General features: G+C 40.6%; 1 protein-coding gene across 1 annotated transcript in view; it reads right to left on the bottom strand.

The window, feature by feature from the left end:
* Positions 1-23636, bottom strand: part of DERA (deoxyribose-phosphate aldolase) — a 49467-nt gene that overhangs the window by 10279 nt on the left and 15552 nt on the right. Inside the window, 1 exon segment of the mRNA XM_009492655.2 lies at positions 19276-19404. Coding sequence (XP_009490930.2) covers positions 19276-19404 — 129 coding nt within the window.

Here is a 23636-nt window from a genome sequence, read left to right as displayed (position 1 = left end):
GAGAGATGCTTGCAGAGGGACAATTATGCCATGCTACTTCCTAAGTACTTACAACGAGCAGAAATATATCTTGGTGGCTGCAACTCAGATATAAAAATATGCGACAACACAAGGTAAACACATACCCTTCCAAGACTTCTAGGACTGGCGGCAAAAAGAGGCATGCTGCTGAGGGGACCTGCAAAAGCCCCCGCTGTTTGTGCTGACAAGGTAGCAATGATAAAACAGTACACTATCAAATGTGCATAAAGTCCCATTAGTAAGTCATCTTTCTATTTTATGAGTACCTAAAATAACGGTCTTAAGATTCACTCACAATTAGCCTGACTAAGGGTGACCAGGTTATCAACCCTCTGATATCAAGAGGCAGGGTAAGATATAAAAGGCTAATGTAGTAGTTAATTCTTGTCAGTTGAGTCATCGTAATTGTCCACTGACATGCCCTTATCCTACTCCAGTGGCAAGATAAAATACATTCCCTGCTAGCTTAACTTTGCTGTTGAGGAGGAGAAGAGAATACGAAGCTGTGACAACTCACTTAAGCAGTAGCTCACCAAGTAGCTTTAACTCCATCACACATGGCTACACTGCCAGACAACATGGTTAGGTGCTTATGCATGTTTTTACATGCCTGTGTCTAAGCTACCATTTTGAAAAATGCTACCTTATAATTTGGTCTTTTGTGAACAGCCTATTTTTTGCAATTCTTTTTTGGAAAAGTGCCTGCACAGAAGGAGAGAAAAAAAAAATCATATCATAGGGCTCCATGTTTAATGTCTGTTTACAAATAAGACAACCTTTCTAATGACCTATCCTATCATCTCAGCTTGGTTTTCAAGACTGAGAATGGATGCTTCCTCTCTTGTACACCACCTCCGGTAACAGGCATTCTGCAGGCCAAATGATGCCCTTAGGAACACTTATACATGCACACGAAGGGACAAATTGTTAAGTCCATACTTATGCAAAATTCCCTGTAGATGATGTCTGAAAGAATTCAGCATTGCTAAATTACGCATAGCTCGCTAATGCACTATTATAGTGTCTACCACAGGTCTCCATAGAATACTATTACTTAATTAGTATTAGTTTCTTGTGTGTTCATTTGAGATGTATTTCTTTAGAAGGTTCAACAGAAAGATCCATACCACCTTCTGTTGCTCGGCTATATAGCATGGGCTCTTGCTATTTTTAGAGCATTCCTTCCAATCCAATCCCTATTTGGTATGGTGAAAGAGAAGTTAAATAATTGACATGTGCTCCAGGCTCAAAGGTCACAGCCGGAATCCCTGTCAATGGTGGTTCTTGGCTTTAGGCTTCAAACCACAGTAAAGCGCAGGAGGCAACATGCTCCCAGTCCCCTCCCATATTGCCAGGCAGAAGCAGTGTTGGGAGATGCCAGGGTGCAGGAGCAGTTCAGGCAATTACATGCTGCTGGAACAGCCATTCCTCTTCCTCTCCAAAGAGGAAGCAGCAGGATATCCTCCCAAGAGTGACTAGTGGGACCACAAGGAAGTCTAAGGAATCCCTGTATTGTTATCTGCTTGTTAAATTTCATGTTTCTTTACCGAGATCTCATTTTTCTTCTTTAAAACTGTGTACCGTGTATTACACTCAAGGGCTTTACAGTGTATGACCTATATTAACCTTATTTCATTTTGCAGATGGCATTACTGGAACTTGTTAAGCAGTTTGCCTAATGACACATGACAAGCCAAAGGTAAAAAGAAGAAATCAATCAATGCATCCCAACACCTAATCCTAACCTTACTATAATCACCGAGAAAAAATACGCCTTTTCTCTCAGCTTACCCGCTCGCAATGCTGTTTTCCTTTACAGATTATTCTGTGGGCTATTTTTTGCCACACCACTTCTGATTTTGAGCAGACAGAAAATACAAGAGACATCAGTGCAAATCTCCTCTCTACTCTAGCATAGGCTCAGCTTGAGAGCGCACCCCAGTGCACCCAGAGCAGAAGGCAGTGCTGGTGGCACAGCTCTGACCCCAGATGCCCAAAACCACGATGTCCTCCAGCACGATACCCATGACAAAACAGAAGCAGGAAGCCGTGGCACATTTTATCCAGTGGAGAGAAGAGTGAGCAGGGTCAAAGGAGTAGCAGAAGTGGTGCATGGAGATACAAACATGTTGGTTACCATTAGCTTTAAGATGTGGCTGTTCCATTGACTACCAAAATACCTGAAGATTAAAGGGAAGGGAGTAGAAGCAGCACAAACAACTGCAAAAAGCACGGATAATGTGCTAGTGGTGAGAGTAGCCACAGCACTTGCATAAAATGTAGTGGAAGTGCTCCGCAGCACGCATGAAGGCACAGAGCAGCAGACCTGCTCCCTCTGATTGCCACCACCACCACTGTCATCTCCACAATTACACAGTGGCTACATACAAAAAAGGCAGTCACATCTTTCAACACCTCGTTCTGACTCTTTGCTGCAAAGATAGTGATGGCTGAACTCTGTAGATTGCCCTAATGTCCAAAAGTCATCATTTGCATCAAAAAAAGCTAAAGGTTATAAAATAACACATTGTCTCTGTACAGAGATATGGATGTGGCCACCAGCTAAGACGGGGATGGTGACTTTCCCTGCTTTGGCAGAGTGTTAGTGTCCCACACACAGCAGCTAAAGGCATGCTGGGTATTTGAGAAGGAACCACGACATTCATTCTCATCCCTTTACCGGTAACACACAGGTTGCTGCTAAAACAGGTTGTTGCTCCTTTGTGGAGCAACATAAAGGTTGGCCTCTGCTTTCAGATTAGATGCAGGCACTCAGATTCTCAGCACTGAGCCATGTGCTCCTGCTGGGCTGGGTGAAAAAGCAAAATGCTGTGGGAGAAACTAGACTTGATTTGAAAATCTCACCCATTAAGCTTCCTTTACAAACACTGAATTGCATTGCATCATTTACTTGTTCACACCTAAACTAATCTAAACAATGATAAACTATCCTAAACTGTGATATAATTAAAACAGCACTGATCTAGGTCAGTCTTTTTCCCTCTTGGCATTCTTGGTTTTGGATCAATACATCTCAGTCCCTCAAAATGTTGCCCAGTACATGACGTATTACAGACTGAGCCTAAACCCCTGATATATCTACCAGTAATAGCACTGCAGTTTGGAAGAAAATAATAAATATGCATGACTGCTTAGAATCACAGCACTACATGGCATATTGCATACCATGTTTTAGAAACTACATTTAGCTTTGTGCTTTTTAATGTTGATAGCAACTTTGAAACAAATATCTTAACATTAAAACTCAGGTATGCTTAGGTATTGTCTATTAGCTTGTAAAAAAATTACTCGAACAAATAGCTGTTTAAAATCCATTTGGAAATACTCCACACTGAACAAAGCAAGTAGAAAATCAGTCTACTTTATCAAGAAGGTGCTATGAATTTTAAAGATTTAAAAAAAAAAAACCCATACATAATACAGCCAAAATCATGACACTTCAATGTCATTTTGAGTGTTTTTCAACACCTCATGATAAAAGCAGTTTAAGATTCTGTTCTGACTCTAACCCAGAGAAAGGCAGGATTGATTTTTGAGATTTAAAAGTCATGTCTTAATGCCACAGTCAGAATCTGTCCAGCATCCAGCCTCTTTGTCATGCAGAGGACAAACAGTCCACATCAGTCTCTCTTCCACACTGTTCCCTACACATAAAAAGGCAGCTGGCACAGGTGGAGGGTTCAGCACTGGGGGGGATTTCCAGTATCAAAGGCATTTCCCAAGAGCACTTTGTGGCCAGTGTCAAGCTTTTGGCTTTGCCTGAAAAAAAATACAAGGTGCCGCATCTCAGCAGACTCATCTGTGATGTGTTTGTTTCCTCCTGGCTTTTACAAATCAGGTAGAATAGGTTACTTAGGGGCTTGCATAGAGGCCTGAATATTCCACTTCCAGTAATCATACAATTATAGGAAAACGTTAGGCACTTTTAGTTTAGTTTTTATGATACTTACAATCAACTTACAAACACGTAGCTTCTACCATGGACTTCCTGGGTGCAGCTGTTGGGCATTCTCCTGATGCAACAAAAATCCAAAGGGTATTGGCCCTGGAAGGCCTTACCTACACATAAGGCAGCATAGTGAAATAGCAAGTTCTGGTTGTTTTTAAAAGGTACTGATCTTACTCGCATCTCCTGCTTCCCAGATCTTTTTTCCCCTCAGAGTGTTTCCTTCTTCTTTCCCTTGATAATCTGACATTTGCAAAACTGCAAGAGCCCACATGTGTAGGCTGCAATGTGGGTGAGAACTGCCAGGTACTGACAGATGTTTTCACCACTGTCAGTAGGGTTGTTTTACAAGGTTTCTAGGTCTTCAGGTAGCCTGAATACCAAAAAGCCTGCCAGTCCCCTTCAATAAAAAACCAACCAAAACCCCTGACTGTGCAGCCACACTCCAAGCAGGAGGCACCTCTCTGCCGGGGGTCAAGGAAAGATACACTTCTGTTTTTTAAGAAATCTTTTTTCCCCCCACTGTATTATTAATGATGCTTACATGGCAAAACTAGCAATTTTATTTCAAAGGGATGCTTTATGAAGGAGTGTTGCTGATAAATTCAGTCAGACTTTTCTGGCATAACAATCTACTGAGCACTACTTTAAAAAATGAAGGAAATCAAAAAGACCCTTAAGTGCCATCAAAAATAGGCAGCAACTCATAAAAAGGTATTTAATATGCTGGGGCATTTTTTCTCCACCTCTATTTGTCAACAGGCTGTGTGCTGATCTGGTCACGGACTGCAGTTGTGGTGACTATCTCAAACCAGAAGTACCAACAGTCTGATTAAACAGGGTTTAATGGGTCTGGGTTAAAACTAATCGAAACGGATAGAGAAATGCACATTTCGTTAGCTCACTGGCAAAAGGAAGATAATACTTCAATCTTCAAATCTACATTTTATATATAGGTTTTATATTTTTTAAAACCTACACTAAATATATCATTCTGTACTATCATTCAAAAGGCATTCCGCTCTTTTTACTGCAATACTGTGAATGAAAGAAATCAAGTATCAAACTCTCTTTGTGTTAGATGTATATATATCCTCATAGGTATTTAGTGGCAAGTTATTAAATGTCACTATTCATTGAGTCAGTACATTTTATATCTTTCTTACAGAAAAAAAAATCTACCTAAAGTTTGTAGCTTTGCATAGCAATATTTCAGAGCCTTGCTTTGGTATCAAAGGCTTCTTCATCCACACTTACATGTTCAGAAATAGAAGTGGTCAAGCAAAACATTACCTATGTTTTACCATGTTGTCACTTGCCAAACTGCAGCGGTAGTGATGGTGTCACCATCACACCAGGAAGCACAACTGCCTGGTCTATACCTTTCCTGCTGTAATCCTAACCATCTGATATAAATAGCAAAAAGTTGCAGTACTGTCTCTTCATTTAAGCTTGGTCCTAATATGCTCTGTTTACGACATATGGAGCGTAACAGTAAGCAAAGCTACCCAAGGCTGCACCACATAGAAACAGATCTTTGATGTCAACAGACAGACCCTAACCTGATAAAAGTAAAGCCTTGCAGATCCACACTTTTAACTATGACTTCTAATGACATCTAAATTGGTATTAATATTTTCTGTAGTGACTCCAATTATTCAGTGTCAGGAGTGGGATCGTAAGACATACTACCATGTTTTGTGTTTCATCCGTAATCTGAAAGGAAGCTATGAAAGTTTAAACATGATCTGTGGTTTTTTTGGTTTTAATAGCAGTCACTTTTAATGAAATTAATCTTGATCGTGACATGAGACTAAAAATCAGGAAGTTTAAAAACCTGTCACTTGGCTCTTCTCTCCCCTGTCCCAATAGCAATACGTACGTTTCAATAAAGCAGCTGTTTTTCACAGATACTGAATCACAGCTGAAGTTATGAGGAATTATGTGTTCAGAATTTCTCTACATCAAATCACATACAAAGGTTATCTAGTAAGTATTTACATTGGAAAACGGTGGTCTGAAGTGGAGTATAGCACTGTTGCATATCCCTTATCTATCAACTAAGCACAGTATTCACTTTGCTAGACATCTGTAGAGTGCTGTAAGGCCCCCAGACATTAGCCCAAAGCAAAAACGCATTGTCTCCATTTAATTACCTATCTTTTCAAACTTACTGTGATCAAAATGACTGAATAACACAAAATGGTTACTAGTAACAGGAGACTGTTGTTAACCAGCAAGCTATGGTGGGTGCATGTGCATAGAGTTCAGAAGAAAAAGATGCTGCTGCATGCTGTTTGCTTCTCCAATGTGAATTTATAACGGGGAGTTTAAATGCAATATCAAGTGAATTAGCAAGAATTAAAAGGATTAAAATCCCAGGAACCAATGAAGTCAAAGAGAAATGGAAAACGGATTCAGCCCTAAAAAGATAAAATTATTTAACAACTTATTAAAACAGTTCATCATTGTAATTAAAATCCAAGTACCTAGAAAAAAGTGGCACAAGAAAGGTAATTATTTATGAGGAGACTTCAAAAAGCCATTTACTGTGATTTTGGGAGAGAATCAGCCTGAAAGAGTTGGTAGTAAAAAGGAATTGTTTGTTTATTCATAAAACTTATTTTGGTCTAGCATACCACTAAGAATCCCTAACATCTGCTCAATGGCAGCTGTAAGTAACATTAGAAACACTCAGCCAATTTATATCTTTCCTTTTTATTAAAAAATAAACAGGTCTTTTTAAATTATTCACTAGTAAATTAACATAAAAATCAGTACTGTAGCAACTCACATTTTGTGGAAAGGTGTCTGCAAGCTTTGTATGACCATGATGATCTAAACCCTTCTGCGTTTCACTGACTACTTTACTTTTTATGTGATATCCCACCTAATTTAGCAAATGAAAACATAGAAAACCTACAAGCCATACCGGAGTCACAGCCATGAATAATACGGAATGCATCACTGATAGCTCAAATACCATATTAGTTGCCTCCTTCCAACTTGAACGGATTCTGTTCTTACCTTCCCTTTGCCTTCCGCCATTTAAAAATTCCACTCAAATAATCTCAGAACCTCTCCTGCTTCTGTCTTTCATGAACCAGACTTAGACAATAATCCGAACTGGCAGAACCCTTCTCTGAATTATTTCTGAGTAACAAAATGCAGCAATGTTACTAATTAATAATTATTTGTTCTCATCTGCAGCATTTGCATACATAGATTGCAAAGTGCTCTGTATGTTCCTGTGTTTCACTCCAAAATTGTGTTCTTAAGACAGTAAAAAAGGCACCAGTAACCCTTCAAACCGAAACGCTTCTCTCTACCCCTCACTAACACTTTTTTTTTATTTAATCTCTTGAACATTTCAGCAGAAAAATATTTTACTTTCTTCCTAGGTTTCTCTCCTGCCTTCAATTCTTACTTCCTAATACAAGCAAGTCCCTGCAAATGAACTTGCCAAGAAGTTGTTCAAAAGCACGGAGTAGCTCTGTTTATTTTACTAGGATTTTTTTGTTTTAGTTCTAAGCAACAAACCAGCATTTCTGCAGTACACTCTGGAGATAGTTAGTTTAAAGCTAAGTGGGCTGTAATTCTAACCCGGGCACTAGAAATCACTGGAAATGGCATTGTTACAATAGCACATGGTCCATCCAGCTGAAGTTCCTGGAGGACCCCGCCTTGAAGCTGCAACCCTGCTACAAGTGTCAACCAAGCAAACTGCTGTGAAGCTGTATTAGCTCACATCCAGAGTAGCTGCAAACACAGTACCCAATTACAACATAAATGTAACCAGTTAGCTATCAACAGCATGTATATGGTATCTTGCTATCAGAGCACCACCTGAAAATGCTACCCCTCCTTTTACTGGGGACTAGAAGTCATGAGAAACATGGCGCCCCCTTCCATCACACCCCACCAAGCTGCTTTCTCATCCTGGGGCTTGGGTTCATTGCAAAGCTCCATTTATGCATAAAGCTTTGTGCTTCCTTTGAGCTCTCTACACGTCCATTTTCTAGGACCAGTGGGAAGGAGGCTATTGAAGATATGATTCATAATTTGGCATTGCATAATTAAGTTTAATATGCTGCAGAGAATATGAAACATCATCATCTGCTTCCTTTTTGGTCCATTAGAGAGGAATTAACAAATATTGATAGACTACAAGACTTCACCTCTGTGATGTGTGGGATAGGCTGGTAAGTTGGACATTGGAGTGGCAGTGTAACTGCAAAGGTGAAGGAAGGAAGACTTTTTACTTAAGAAAAAGTCCTGGCATCATCAAGGAGGAATCTTTTCTACATCTTAGATTTAGGGAGAACTCAACTTGAGAAATCAGCTGCAGTTGTACACTGCAGGGAAATCACTTTATAGCACAAATGCTAGAGGGGAAGAAACATCAAAGGTGCAAACGACAATCAGATGTCAGATCCCTGTTGACTTGCCATGAAGACTATGGACTTTGCTGTCATCTTTGTCTTTGAAAAAATCCTCTCAAAAGCAGGACCATTACAGACAGCTCTGGGAAAGCTACTGTCTCTAGTAACTATAAAGTAAGCATAGTCAGAAACTAGAAATTGTCTTATCTAAGAGATGCTGAAATTAAAAACTACCATTTCAGAAAAGGAATTAAAAATACAAATCAGGAACATTTCCCAGAGGATAAAATTCCTAAGTATAGTATCAAAGAAGGGAACACCTTCTATTCTTTTCAACATCTTCCCAACATGTTTCGTACTTTGGCAACATGAACCAAAGGAGCACGGAAAGCCTGGGGGACAGGCTCCAAGTAACCCAGGCAGGAAGTCAAGTCCCTTGTGCAACTCACCAAAAATATTGCAAGCAACCACAGAGGCAAGCTGGAAAAAGCCATGGAGCTCTCTTTCTGAACACCACTGAAATGAGCACATTCCTGAAGAATATTGCTATATCCTACGGTCATATTCTGATAGAAATACTCTCCTTTGAGAAAAGACTGATAAAGTCTATTAAGAAGACCTTTTAAATTCCAGTTAAAAACTTATGTTTACAAGGAAGGGAAAATGTTAAATGTAAGCATAAATGTTTGTATTTGAATAGGCAATCCTGTTTGGCTCAGTGAGGAATGTGTTTGGAGCATCATGCAACCGGGCAGTCAGCTTGGGTATTCTGCCTGCTTCTCTGCACTTAATGATGTTAACACTTTGAAATATAGCATCAGCACCATTAGCACATGATCTGTTAAAAGTCAGTGGATGTCTTTATATTGATCTCATTGTATTTTAGCATCCAGTTTATTGGCAAGGAAACTATCCATAACCTCCTTATGGCAAACTTCTTGTTTCGTATGACTAATTTTTGCCCCACTTCTATGTGTCAATATGTATTTTGCTTATGTTTGTGTCCATCTCTTGTTATGCTTCTTTGTTTTCCACTCTATTTCTGTTCCTTATGATTAAATGGGTTTATTCAAATGTGTCCATAGTGTTATAACCTCTTGATGTTCAAGATCACATATTCCTAGTGTATTTTTCCATTCAACATCTTTCTCTTTACAAGTCTAATTTCACTTTTCTGCTGTCATGAGCATATACCTTCAAATTAGGTAGGCACGATCACTAGGCCTTGCCACCTTAAAAAGCGACAAAAAAATCCCAGGACCTACAACACTAAAATCACGTTTAGTTTATTTCCACATCTATATTAAGTTTCTGTTAAGGGATTGGATTTTCTAACTAGTGTTCCTACTTGCAATCTCTTAAAATATACTTTAATATTTCATAAGCCAATTTTGTATAATTGATAGATACAGTAAATTAAATATTTATTTCTATTTTTCACTGGTTTAGTCGAATTTAACACCTGCTGCTAACACAATAAAAAAACAACCTGAAATAACAGAGAAATAAATAGCACCCTGTACATCTATTGATTTTACATAATATTTCCATGTTTTAAAATTGCATTCTCTCAAACCATTACCTTCAGTACCGGAGCTTCACAGATGCAAAGTTTTTTGCTATGAAGCTGTGTTATTTTGATGGCATGTTTGACTAGAGCTATTCACTGTGCAACGATTTCTGAGTCTGAAGTGATATGAAACTTCAGAAGTTTTAACTCAAATTCTAACAAATTATTTAACATAGAAACAAGGTTTCATTCATGGGGAAAATTAATGCAACAGGGGTGCTTTCTCACCTCTCTGCATCAGTTGTTATAAATTGAAAGTATACCATTTAGATATTCCTTAATTAACATGCTTTGCAAAGATCTTGAATATGAGCAAAAGAAAAATGCTACTTGGGCATTTAGGAGAGTTCGTTAATAGACGGTTGACCCTTTCAATAGTATCTTATACTGTCAGTACCTGCCTACTCTCTGTAACCTACTATTTCACAACCAGTTTCAAAGGTCGAAGCATAAAGAATAGCCGCTTTCTTACAGGTCAAGAAGCAGAAATCTGCAGATCAGGGTTCAAACCCTTCTCTGAGATCCAGTGACAAGCCCTGGGATTTCTGGGGACTTACCACACTCCTGCTACTCTATGATTTCTTGTAGGGGTGTACTGCTCATTCCACTTTGCTCAGAGCAGGGGTAACACCAAAGCACAGCAAAACAGGCATATGGGAGGCACCCCAAATCTCTTTCATTTAAAAGAACAGTTTGGGTGGAGTGCCATGAAAACAGCTGAAGGGAGGTGACCTCCCTGCTGCTACAAGCAGTGCTGGTCAATCGTGCAGTGCACGATACCATCGCCTTAGAGTGCCACAGCAAGCTGTGCCAGCTCCCACCCTCACTGTCACTCCCAGGGCTGGCTGTACTTGTAAATCAAGAGTCAGCAGCTTCCACCAGAAAACTCCCAGACTTTCTCTTGCCCCAGTTCCCAATTGCAGTTGTGACCAAGGGTACTCCATCTTCACACTGCTTTCTAGTGAGAGGAACATATTTCTGCTTCTATCTTAATTTACTAGACCTCACAGAGGTCCTACAAAATGTACAATGTCAATTTTAAATATGGAAAAACAGAGAAGCTAACAGAATTGTCAAAGGTGATGGCAAGTTAGGAGTCACTCTGCTGTCTTGAACAATCCTACCCATCTTCTGGCTTCTTGACCTAACTTATTCTTCTGGTGAGACGTGCTTGGAAATAGTACTGTTTCTATTTGTAAATGGGGCTGGTGGAGGGAGAAAGTCAAGCGGTGTTGTGGATAATTCAAAATCAAATAAACAGGTACAGAGCTGACAGATGTCATCTGGTTTACACTGGTATTTCTTCTTGGACTTCAGTAGAGGCTTTATATTGCTATTTTCTGATTACAGTAGAACACCATTAATAGAATAGATCTTTCACGGATTTAGCAAACTGAGTTGCCAGGCATCCTGGTATGACAAATATGAACGGCCCCAGATAACTATCTCCCCTCAGATATGGCTGTATAGGCTAGCACATAGTTCAATAAGCACATAAATAAATGCATAACAAAATGTGGCATTGCATGCACGTCTGGGTTTCTAGCTTAACAAACTGCAAACAAATGAGGTTTTACTGTATACAACCTAACTCTGTTCTCCCTTCACAGTCTCTTTGTATCTTTTTTCCCCCTCAACATCTCTCATGTATTACTTCTGTCTTCTACTAACCAATATAGGGTTCTGCTACTCTTTTGACTTTACTGAAAAGACTTCATTAGAGCCTGCCCTAGTGTTGCTTCAGCAGTTTCCATTCCTTCACTTCTGATTTCCTATACATACGTTATTGAGTTCCAGACAGATTTTTAAGCATTTTGCATTCTTTCAAGGTCTGCTTTACTCAAGACCAACATTTTTTTTTGTGTTACTACTCTTTGTATGGACTCTCATCAGTGATTCAAACCTGAGGATATTGCGATTGCATTTTTAGAACTTTTCAACTCCAAGCTTATCTATCACGCCTACATTATTTCTAGTGATTAGCTGCAGTATCACTGTTAAGCTTGCAGGCGATTACATCATTTAAGGGAGCAGCCTTGTACTGCCTTACTGAACATACAGCTATCTGCATTTTTGTACTACTCGCTTTTTTATTTCCCCCTACTCCGTACCAGAATAAATGAAGTCACTTCTTCCTGTACAGGCCTCAATTATATTTAAAGACTTTCCATATTGCCAAGAACATCTTTTGATCTAGCTCCTAATCCAAAAGCTTTTTTAGTCCATAATATCATTCAAAATTTTGAGACAGACCATGTCATTCTGACCTGCTCTGTATCTTGGTTTTCCACAGTGCGTTTTGTGCTCATTCCTTGCACTAAACTTTCAGTGATGTTTACCAGAGCTCTGAACATGCAGAACAACCACAGGCTACGCAGAATGCAAGACATCTGCTGCAGCAAACAGACAGGAAAGATATCAACTACTAATATATTTCCATAGTGTTAATTACAGTCCTGATGAGCCTCTTACAGCAGCCAACTGCAACCACTTCTACATATTCAAGACAGTAACCAAAGCTATGTTCCGAAAACGACATACAACACTGCATCTGCATGATGCAAAGTACTGAAGTAGTACAAATTCTGCATGTTCAAATTTATCTAAAAATTCTGAAGGAATGGGCAGATCTTTGGACAAATGAGGTATTGTCTACATGCATGCAGACAGAAGAGAGCTGACATAAACATCATTTTATGCACTCTCAGTAAACTGACAGAAATTCAGAAATGTGCTCATGCCCACGCTAGATCTAATCTGTACTGCCAGAAGATAACAGCCAAAGAAAATTGGGATTATTCTTTACCATTTGACAACAGAGGTGGGAGAATTCTCTCTGCACTGTGCTTTGTTCTCTGAAGACAAGCAGTCAGACATGAGAATACGCTGCATTTCAACATCTACTTGCCCTGGTCAGCGAGCACAGCCCAGCCAAGCTGGAACAGCAAGCGACCACCATCACACCTTGGACTCTCTCACTCCTGCTTGGTTGGAGGGAGAGGAAACTGCCACCAGGCCATGACCAAGAAAGCCGTAGTTGCCAGTCATCTTCTTCCTACACATTCAGAAGAGTAAGGACTTACTAGTTTGTCCCCAGTCCTAAACTGGAGCTCCAGACCAGAGCTTCACATCATCTGTCACCCTGGAAAGCACTTGGAGCCAGTTCACATCTGTAGAAAGGACCTGCCAATTTTGACCCGGTCTGCTTTTAGAAGATGACAGCCATGCACTGCCCCTGATTTCTAATGGACCTTTTACAGGGTAAAGTGTACCCTTTACAGATACACTGTAAACTCAGTACAGTTGGTCTTATTTCAGATAGGTAAAACGACACAAACTGAAATCCTGTTTTGGTACGTGTTACCAAGCCTCCTCCCTTAGTTTGCCTTTCATCTGGAAATGCTCTGGGCTCCAATAACTGACTGGCTTAGTATCTAATTACAGCTGAAGTTGTAGACACGTAATTAAATCAAACTTTTCTTTAAACATAGTACAACTCACATGCTACTGAGTGGACCCTCAACTTTTGGTTTAAACATGGGTTTTAAAGTCAGGAACTCACAACTGATCTCAGCTTGACTTCTGACTTGTCTGGTGTGATCTTTGTCTCATACTTTACAAGGCAACTGTGAGATTTATTCTGCTAATGTCTGCATGTGCTTTGAAGACATAAAGTGCTATCTAAGTGCCAAGTATTATTACTTATTCAGTAGTCTTGTTTCCTATGTTGGTAGGATTTACGCCTAGCTTTTCAGTCAAATTTTGCTAGTTTGGTTTCCTTTATTCTCTTTCATTTTTCATGAAAACATTTGCTTGGTAGAAGTTTTGGATCATGGCGGTCCACATTGAGCAGTAGGAAATTCATCCCTTACACTTAGACAGCTGCTAGCGTGTTTACAGCCACACTACATAACCCTGCTCAAAATAAATCTTTGCAAGACAGTGCTCAAAACAACAACAGCTATTGGTACCTTAGAATTTGTCTTCCCATTATTCATACTAAACATGGATCTGCACCAATGTTAATGACAGTATAAAAACCTTATTTAGAGCTGGGGTAAAAGCTTTGTGTAGCTAGGCATTATCCTGTGATGTTCCAAACCACATTTCTTGGACTCTCTCTTCTTATAATCACTAAACTTCTGTATCTTTTCTTAATTCAGGACTAGGCTTTTATGCAGTGAGATATTCCAGTCTTCAGGATTCTTGCGGAAACCTCTTCATACAGTACCCCCATGTCCTGAGTTTTCTTTGCAGGAATCTTGTGGCAGTGCTCTCGGCCTTTAGAGACAAAGACTGAATACTACAGCCCTCAGCCAGTCTCTCTCTGAATCCAGGACAAGGCCAGACCATTTGTGCCTTTAAATTTTGGTAAGGTTTGCTGTGAAAATGGTAAGTGTGTATTAACTGGAACCACTCCTGTAAGACAGGATGAAGCCTGGGAAGACTGATAGTGGGCTCTCCTGAAAACTGCAAGACACGTATTTTCTTTACCATTTGGCTATATTATTTCTGTTCACTTTGGAATGAAGAGTATCAAAGCATCTAAAAGAACTTCATTTCATGTATTTTAGTTTTCTTCTTCTAACCTATCAGCATCAGAGACCTTATTGCCTCAGCCATCTTCTGCTACTTTTTGCAGGATTTTTGGGCTAGAGACTTGAGATGTCAGTTTGTTTTAGCACTCATTCCCTTTCTAAATTCAAGTTTTACATGAGTCAGTATCTCAACTTACAAATTATTTGACTAACTGCTTAATGACCTAAAAAAAAATTGTTTTAAACCCATACATTTAGTAGAGCTAAGAAGAACATACATCACACCTTCCTCATCTTTCCACTGGTACTCATTTAGATATATATAATGAAAACAAGTATCTTTCATATATCACTGCTGTGTTTCCCTTAGCTTCCCAAGTGACGTAGAAGGAGCTGTACTGTCAAGACCAGCTTTCACAGTTAAAATGACACAGATGACGTTTTCACTTTTAAACTACATTTGCTTAATCACTTCCTCCACCTCTCCCCAGTCTGCATATCTTAATTAATATGAATTCTTATACAGAACAATAAAGTGTTTGTAATTAGGTAGTATGGTTAAAACACGGTTTTCCAAAATAAAAACCTTATGTATGACTGAAATATGCAATTAAGTCATCCACACCTTTACTGAAGCGTTCCTTTCCACTGCAAGTTCGTCATCTTTCCCTTCCTTGTCTGGCTTCCTTGGCAGTTTCTGATGTTTGTCTCAAAAAATAAAAATTAAAAAATGGCCCACCTCTCATAAGACAACTGTGTACAAGATCTGTTTTTTTCAAAGACACCATGATGAAGAAGCATAGAATAGCTCCCTCTGGTATGGAGGAGTCAGGCACTCCCATCTGTGTTCCTTAGGACTGTTTATTCCAAGAGGCTAAAAAGACACCGACTTGAGTGTCTCCTGTAGAAATGTAGGTGACTTACACAAGTACACACCAGCCAGTGAAAACCACTAGTTAGTTTGCTGTACTTACTGTCTGGAAGCTGTCTGACAGAGTCAAAGTTGCAGGCAGTCTCCCCTGAGAAGCTCGTGTACTCAAACCACCATCAAGACTTCAAGAAGCTGAAGAAATGACAGTGGACGTTATAAACCAATGACCAAAAGTTCCCTGATTCAATGGTGATATTTTCTCTCAGTCAGTTTTCTGAAAGCAATGTGCTCCTTTGGTGGTGATACAAAGCCACTGATGTGGAATCCTACCTGCCATTATGTCCTGCTTAACACTGCAAGGATTATTCTTGCCAGGTGAGTCACTGTACTTAGAGGGCTGTCAGCCTCTCACTCAGAAACAGGTTCTTAAATATTCCAGAAGAATTTTTAGTGTGTCAGTCAAGTCTGTAAATGTGTGGTTAGAAGACTTTAAGAGAACTGGGTGCCTGCTGCCATGCTGATGTCTTTCTCTTTATGTACGGTGCTAAAGAAGGAAGAAAAAGAGTCACAGTGCTTTAGAGGTACTATTTCAGACACAGGAGGAGCCAAGAGCCACTACTTCAGGTAAAGGCAAATTATTATCACACCTCACTGTGAAGCAACACTTTTTCCCAAGTTCTTGCAGGTGCAAGCATTAACGTCTTCTACACAGGTACGTTGTACAAAGTACTGTTTCTACAACTGGCCTCCACCTCCAGTGCACTGCTGGGATCTGCATGTCTCACTGGGCTCAGCCTCACTCACTGGTGTGTAGTGAATGGCTTCCACTGAGTCCTGCAAGGGCTGTGATTCAGAGTACAGATGTTTGCCTACAGAAGCAGCCTGTGCAATCTGCTTTGAATATGAAAGTGCATGGGCACACCACCCCAGCCTGAGCACGGCCCTTAGCATTCTTCTAAAATCTCAGCCAATGCAGAGGTGCTTATTTTTTGACCTTTTACCATCCTTTTTCAAGTCTGTGCAGCTGGCCTCATGTCCAGTGTCTGAACCCCCACCTGCTATCTGAATCAGACTAGATGTAACATGCTGTGGTTCCCAGCATACACCAATAACTCCTCAAGCCACCAATAACTCCTCAAGCCAGGACAAGGAAGACTGTACAGAAAATTTGGAAAGTTATTTGAGAGAGGAGACATCTGGGTTGTACTCCCTGCTCAGTTAATTGCTTTGTGCAAAGCAGAGCAACTTTATCCGGAAGGACTGACATCCTTAATGGCAAATACACTGTAAAATTGACCCTTGTGTGGGAGAAGAACATCAGTCAGAGAGACCAAGTCCCAGACATCCCAGGCAAGCTTTTTAACCTAGGAGCTAGTGATAAATCAGCACTATGTGACTCTCTCAGCCTTCTGAGTCTCATAAATGAGACACATGGGAAATACATATATTTTATACATATATTACAACACATCTAGTGGCTTTGTGCTTCAGAACCTAGGCGAATGTGTGCATGCTCAGCAATGGCAATGTAAACATCTGTAAGGCTAGGATTTTGCGCTCCCTACATGATACACTTACATTGTGCACTGTGAAAACAGCCAAAGGACTGCACACCATGTCCTCAGTTGCACTGAGTTTCATGCAAGGTAAGGCTGTAAACCAGATTGTTGAGGTGGTAACCATTTAAAAAAAAAAAAACAAACCAAACCAAAACCCCAAAAAACCGACACATTGCCAACCAATCAAAAAAAACCCCACAACAAAGTAGGGACCCCCTTTCTGGAGTAATTTTCAACCATATTACTTTGAAAGCTCAGTTTACAATGCAGCATGATGAGCACTTCTAAAAGCACAGCTGAAAGAGCAGCAAATTTTGGTGTAAAGGACAGGAGCAATTGGACAGCAGCAGCAAAGACTTCTAAAGCCAGTTTTGCAGTTGAATCCACTCTACTGTGTAGCTCATTTCCCCATATAAAACTAATCACTGGAGTCAAGTTTATCAGAGGTGTTGCTTTTCTGAAGATAACAGTTGCCAGGGCCTGCCATATCCACAAGATCATCTGGTTTCTTTCTTTCTTTCTTTTAAATCACGGCACCAGTTGAAAAAATAAATGGATACTAAAGCTAGAATTTAAACACACCATACCAAAATGCTACAAATACAGAGATCAAACAAAATTCAACTGAAATTCGAGGTTCTCAGCAGTTCTGACAAGTCAGAGTCTGAAAACCTGGCCCTCAATACATGTATGTAGGGCACCAATAAATTCTTATTTTTACACCTACCCACAAAGAAAAAGCAAGAGACTGAAATAAGGAAATTACTGCATATATTCAGATGGATAAGTATCTTGTAAAATGAATAACTATGCAAGGAATATCATTAACAATAGAGCCATCTGCTGTATTTCAAAAAAACTACACCAGCAAAAAATCTGAAAGTGTTGAAATGCTTTACAACCTGAATTTTTCACTACCCCATGTTACAAAAAGTGATCATAATGATTAGCACATCAGTTTAAATGATAGGAAATGTGTATTTCTTATACGTCTTCTAATTAAAAGCAGTATGTACTGGCATAATACTGATCCTCTGTATCTAATGATACTAATTGACATTGTAGCTGAGCATGTAAAAAGCCTGAAATGCTTCCCATTCCATTTGAAGTAGATAAGCATAGTGTTTTGTAAGGAGACAATGAGGTCAGTGCAAGTTGAATATTTATTTAAATACTGACAAGACGCTTCGATGATTTTTCTTGCTCTAAAATAAGAAGAAATTCCAGGTCTGAAGAGCTTACAGTAGAAAAAAAAAATCAACACGAAAATGAGGGAAAGTTTAGAAGACAGACTAACCCAAGTGGTTTTTAGTGTATCTTTACACTTCTATGAATGTACTTGAAGAGCCCTCTTTCAAGCACTTTGGAAGAAGCAGGTATCTAGAACAGAGTTCAAAGAACATAGCCTTATCAGCCAATTCCCGGTTTTGCATCTTAAAGACGGCATTAAAACACAGCCTTAAAATCCTGGTTAAAATAGGGAAAATTATACTAGTGCAGGCCCAAAGCTGCAGAGAGAATATACTGCTGTAAATCTGGGCTCAAATGGGTGCTTCACTACATTCACTCTGCAAAAGCTTTAGCTATGCGAAAAAGTAATACCTACAGACTACACACAGCCCCTAAAAACTCTGTCCTGCTCATGGGAATGTGTTTCTTAGCTGAAAGGTTCAGGATAAAAGACAGACAGACTCCTAAACGTCACATCAGATGTAATTGAGTTTTCAAAGACAGGGAAGACCAAACACCTTTTGAAGCACCAATTAATTGCCGGTTGTGAGTGCTACTGCTTTTGAGTGTGCCAGTTAAAACCAGTTACAACTGAGCCCATCCCAGCACTTGCTGGAGCGCGTGGTATTCTTTCCCTCGCTGCACGGCCAGTACAGTTGGTTTCCCGAATTGCACTCTCATAGAGGTGGCTAGAAGAATTGATTGCAAACCAGAAACAGCTGCCAGCTTGAATCTTCACAGGAAAGCTCCCCCTGCATTTAAAATAAGCTTACAAGCCATCTACCTACACCACATCTGTAGCTCACCACAACTGCCTGAATAATATGCGTATCTGCCCCAAATGTATGTATCCTTATTAAAAATACGCCAAGGATCAGACGTTTGACAACAAATATTTTTTCCTACAATCTCTGTCATTTAGCAGTTTTAAGTGTCATTTAACATTTCGTGCAGTTTTTGTAGGTTACACAAAAGAAGTGACACTTCATTACTACACCTACAACTTCAGTAATTGCTGCATAATCGGTTTTGCCTTTTATTGGCAAAACTAAACTTTCACGACTAGAATTTTTTTAAGCTTCATAAATAATATAGCAAAGACATTCTTAGCTTAAAAAGAAAAACACATATATTTACCTGCCATCATAGCTATCATACTGGCTTTGTAGACATTAGCAAGGGACCCCAGTTCACCTGTTGCCAAGATTGTTTTCATATGAGCTTCTCCACAGGCCTCACGGCACCGACGGATCTCCTCATAAAGACCTGTGGATAAAAGCATGTGAAAATGATCAAAGTTGCCTGAGAGACATTTTCAAGTATGGCTGTAATTTCCACTTCTGGATTAATTTCCAATCTTATAATTAGTCATAGCACTCAAGGACTTAAGTTTTGTAAGTTCAATAAATTACATGACTGGAGGTAATTAACAATGCCACACAGTTTCAGACTTAACTTAATAGCTACTAATGTCAGTTCTCTCAAAACTAAGAATGTGCACAGTATGACAAACACTCATGAATACATCAGGAGCAAGAAATGCTATGATAGTCAAGACTGATTTTAAACCAGCTTTTTCAGCAATAAATATAGTAGTACATTGAATCAGTACTAAGGGACAATTATGTTTTCCTGTCCACATCATCACCCCCTCTGCCCCTTCAGCCACATTTGCCAAAGGGCTCAGCCTAAAAGACACCAAAGGTGTGACCAAGTTGCCTAATTACAAACATTAGTGCCACCTGAGATGCCATGACATACCCGCCTTGGCTTCCAGCTGCCACTCCTGGAGGCTCCACATCTCCCTTCGGTCTCCTACCATTCTCCCTAATACCATGGGACCATCTCAGGAAGTCTGATTACGGAGCTAGGTGCCTGTGTTTAGGCATCTGAATCCCACTTTTTGAAAATAAGAACTTCCTGGAAAAAAAATCAATGCGGTCTGCTAACACCCCTGGTGAGGAGAGACCGAGGCCTGGGATCACACCCCAGGGACCAGCAAATCCGCATGGATCCGCGTTTACAAACCACCTCAAGTCGTTGCATTGCCCACGCGGTTACTGAGGACTCGGACCATCCTGTGCCATGACCTCAGGCGGCCCTGACGAGGGTGAAGGAAGCACCGCGGCAGCAGGGCCAGCCGGACAACATGCTGCCGAGCTACAGCTCCAGAGGCAGAGCTGGACCCTCGCTTCTGGTGCCCACGCTCGCTGAGGAAGCCGGCTGGAGCCCAGGAAGGAGGTTTGCCATGAGCCACTGTTACACACACAAGCACTGCCACTCGCATGGACACAGACAGCAGGACTGACTTTATATAAAGCCTCTTCGTTCGGAGATAAAGCAGACCATTATCTCTGCACCTTCATACCACTTGGAAAACGGAAAGCAAATCCTGCCCTGGAGTTGCCCCTGCCTCCCCACAGAGGGCTCCACCGCCTTTGGAGGACCTCTTGCTATCAGTCCGTCTTCTGACCTTCAGCTCTCCTGAGCTCTCGTCTCCAAGCAGTCAGCGTGTCCCTGAGACAAACCCGCACGCATCCCACCGGCTCGCCGCTTCCCAGCGAAGTGCCACTCAACCAGCCTGCCGCCGGCTGCAGCCAGGGAGAAGCAGGGACAGGGAGGACAGGCCAGCGTTTGGCTGCTCATGGACGTCGCCCAGAGCAGACCACCCCCTCGCAAACTCCTGCTTTCGGATCTACAAAGTAGCATGGCCAGAGGCACGCTTAACTCTCTAACAGTTCTATATTTTCACAGACTCAGTAAGGACTGGAATAAATTTGGGCGTAAGCGACTGCATTTTTTAAAAAAGGCTGCAACTTGCAGACCTGGTCAGAGGAGCACAGGGAAACCCTCCCACCCTTTTTTTGGTAAAATTCAGCAGTGCTCCCACAAAATTGTAAACACAGGGAGACTAAAATAGCTAGAAATTATCAAAACATAGCTGTTAGAAGCTGGCCGCTTGGGGATCATTAAGACTCATCCAGCGTTAATGGTGAAAAGCAGCTCTTACAGTTGTAGAGTCACCATTTCTGGGATTTGAATTAGAAAAAAAAAGACACAAAATAAGCAAACAGGATCCTTTGCATGAGAGTCCCTTTCACAAATTGTATTCAAGCTTCAAACACATAACTGAAAAGTTTGTTTATGGAAGGCTAAAATACCGCTTTTAACAAATCTTCCTTGCTAAAAAAAAGTCCAGGATATGGCTATGGAGATTAATTTTTTTCAGCAATACTAGCTTTCTTTCTCCTCAGTCCTCAAGCAAGACCTGGAAACATACAGTAGGGTTTGCCAGCTGCCCTACGGCTGGACCTCCCCTCCACCCGCGATGCTGCCGCATCCTATTGATGCCATCGGCACACCAGGTGGCCGGTGCTGGGATCATTGGGGTGGTCCTCTGAGACGTACTACACACATTAGTAGACAACTGGCTAATGCACTTAGCAAGTCCCTTTATAGACACCAGGCTTCACCTTGTTTCCTACTGTGTACCAAAGGTGTGAATTAATCAGCACTAGCATGCAGTCTAACATGTTTTATTGATCAATTGATGATACTCCAGAAACCTACATCAAATTGAGACTCAAAAAGGAAATACAAAGAACCTGTGCTATTTTCTTGTGCATTTGATAACACTCCTCGTGTTAGACCCAAATGCAGTCTCTTTTTGTGGAGTGACTCTTTCCTGAAGCTTTTGGAAAGCCAGAGAAAACAGCTTTCATGTTCTTCTAGTTTCAGTTACAAGAAGAAAAGATTTGAGCTTTCTCTACCTTTAAGATATGCCACCAAAAATGTTAAAATAAAATCAACAAAATGTACATTTAGGTTGGATTCCATGAAAAGAAATTATATCCTCATAGCTGTTGTTCATTGGAGTTAGTAGGGCAGCTACAGCACCTTCCCTATTGCTGAAAGATACATTTATACGCAATTAGTGCCAAGATCATTTGAACAGTCTCACTATCTGACAGCACGCATCAACCCATGGACAGGAACAACTGAGGATCTTCAATTATCCATGTCTATCAGGTTAGCTCAGGTGGTGGACAAGTGGGCATACTTTAAGGGGCAGGTGTGTAGGTAGTAAATACTGCTCTTTATTCAGAGACCAATTATTGCAGACAATAGCCAGCATTCATAAGACATTCTCAGACCTACAGTAAAAGCACAAACAGAAATGCAACTACCTGTGGGACAGAGAAAATTAACCAGAGCACCCCAGTCCCAGTACAAGCAGGGACCACTTTGATATAGAACAAGTGCAAAAACTCCTTTCAAAAATAAAAAAGAGGTTTCAATTCTCAGTCAGATTTAAATCAAGACACAAGTAACTTCATTACCCTGAAACTTCCTGGCAAATGACTAAAGTATGCATGCAGTTAATCACACTTGAAAATGCACTCAGTGTTTCAAGGGTGTCCTGGTTTCGGCTGGGATAGAGTTAATTTTCTTCCTAGTAGCAGGCATAGTGCTGTGGTTTGGATTTAGTAGGAGAAGAATGTTGATAACACACTGATGGTTTAGTTGTTGCTAAGTACTGCTTATGCTAGTCAAGGACTTTTCAGCTTCCCATGCTCTGCCAGGTGCACAAGGAACTGGGACGGGGCACAGCCAGAATAGTTGATCCAAACTGACCAAAGGGCTATTCCATACCATATGACATCATGCTCAGTATATAATAAACTGGGGGGGGGTGGCCAGGGAGCAGCGATTGCTGCTCGGGAGCTGTCTGGGTATCGGTCGGTGGGTGGTGAGCAATTGCATTGTGCATCACTTGCTTTGTATATTATTATTATTATCACTATTATATTGTTATTATTATCATTACTATTTTACTTTATTTCAATTATTAACCTGTTCTTATCTCAGGAGTGTTTCTCACTCTTACTCCTCCGATTCTCTCCCCCATCCCATTGGGGTAGGGGGAGTGAGCAAGCGGCTGCGTGGTGCTTAGTTGCTGGCTGGGGCTAAACCACGACAAAGGGGTCCCGGGCTTCCTCTGGGACAGTCTGTGCTGCCAAAAAGTCCATCACTTAACTACTCAGTTCCATCAAGCTGATCAGTAGCAGGAGCAGAGATGGACACTGTGGTTCTGGTAATATCTGCAATCTGTGCAGAACACCAGTAATTTACATAGCAGATAGAGCTTCTCTGGTCAGCAGTAGCAGTAGAAAGCTTTTGGGAAAAACCTCTACCACAGAAAACCCCGCAGGCACATTTTCAGCTGTGAGCTAAGACCACCATGAAGAGGTTGCACGAGATTCTCCTTCTGACTGCTAAAAACAGGGAAAAGACAATCAAGAGCTCTCAAAGCAAATGGCCAATACTGTATAGCATCTTGAACACAGCACCAACACACCAAAACTATCCATTCTAAAAGAAGTCTAAGTCTTAAGCCAGGAAAAACAAGCAAACAAACAAAAAAAACCCCAAAACCCAAAGCTAGCCAACTTATATAGAATATATTTGGAGCCAGATGCTCATTGATGTAGTCTGTA

Source organism: Pelecanus crispus, chromosome 1 (assembly GCF_030463565.1).
Source record: "Pelecanus crispus isolate bPelCri1 chromosome 1, bPelCri1.pri, whole genome shotgun sequence".
NCBI classification, from domain to species: Eukaryota; Metazoa; Chordata; class Aves; order Pelecaniformes; family Pelecanidae; genus Pelecanus; species Pelecanus crispus.
The sequence above is the reverse complement of the archived record's forward strand: the minus strand, read 5'-3'. Positions and strand labels throughout refer to the sequence as shown.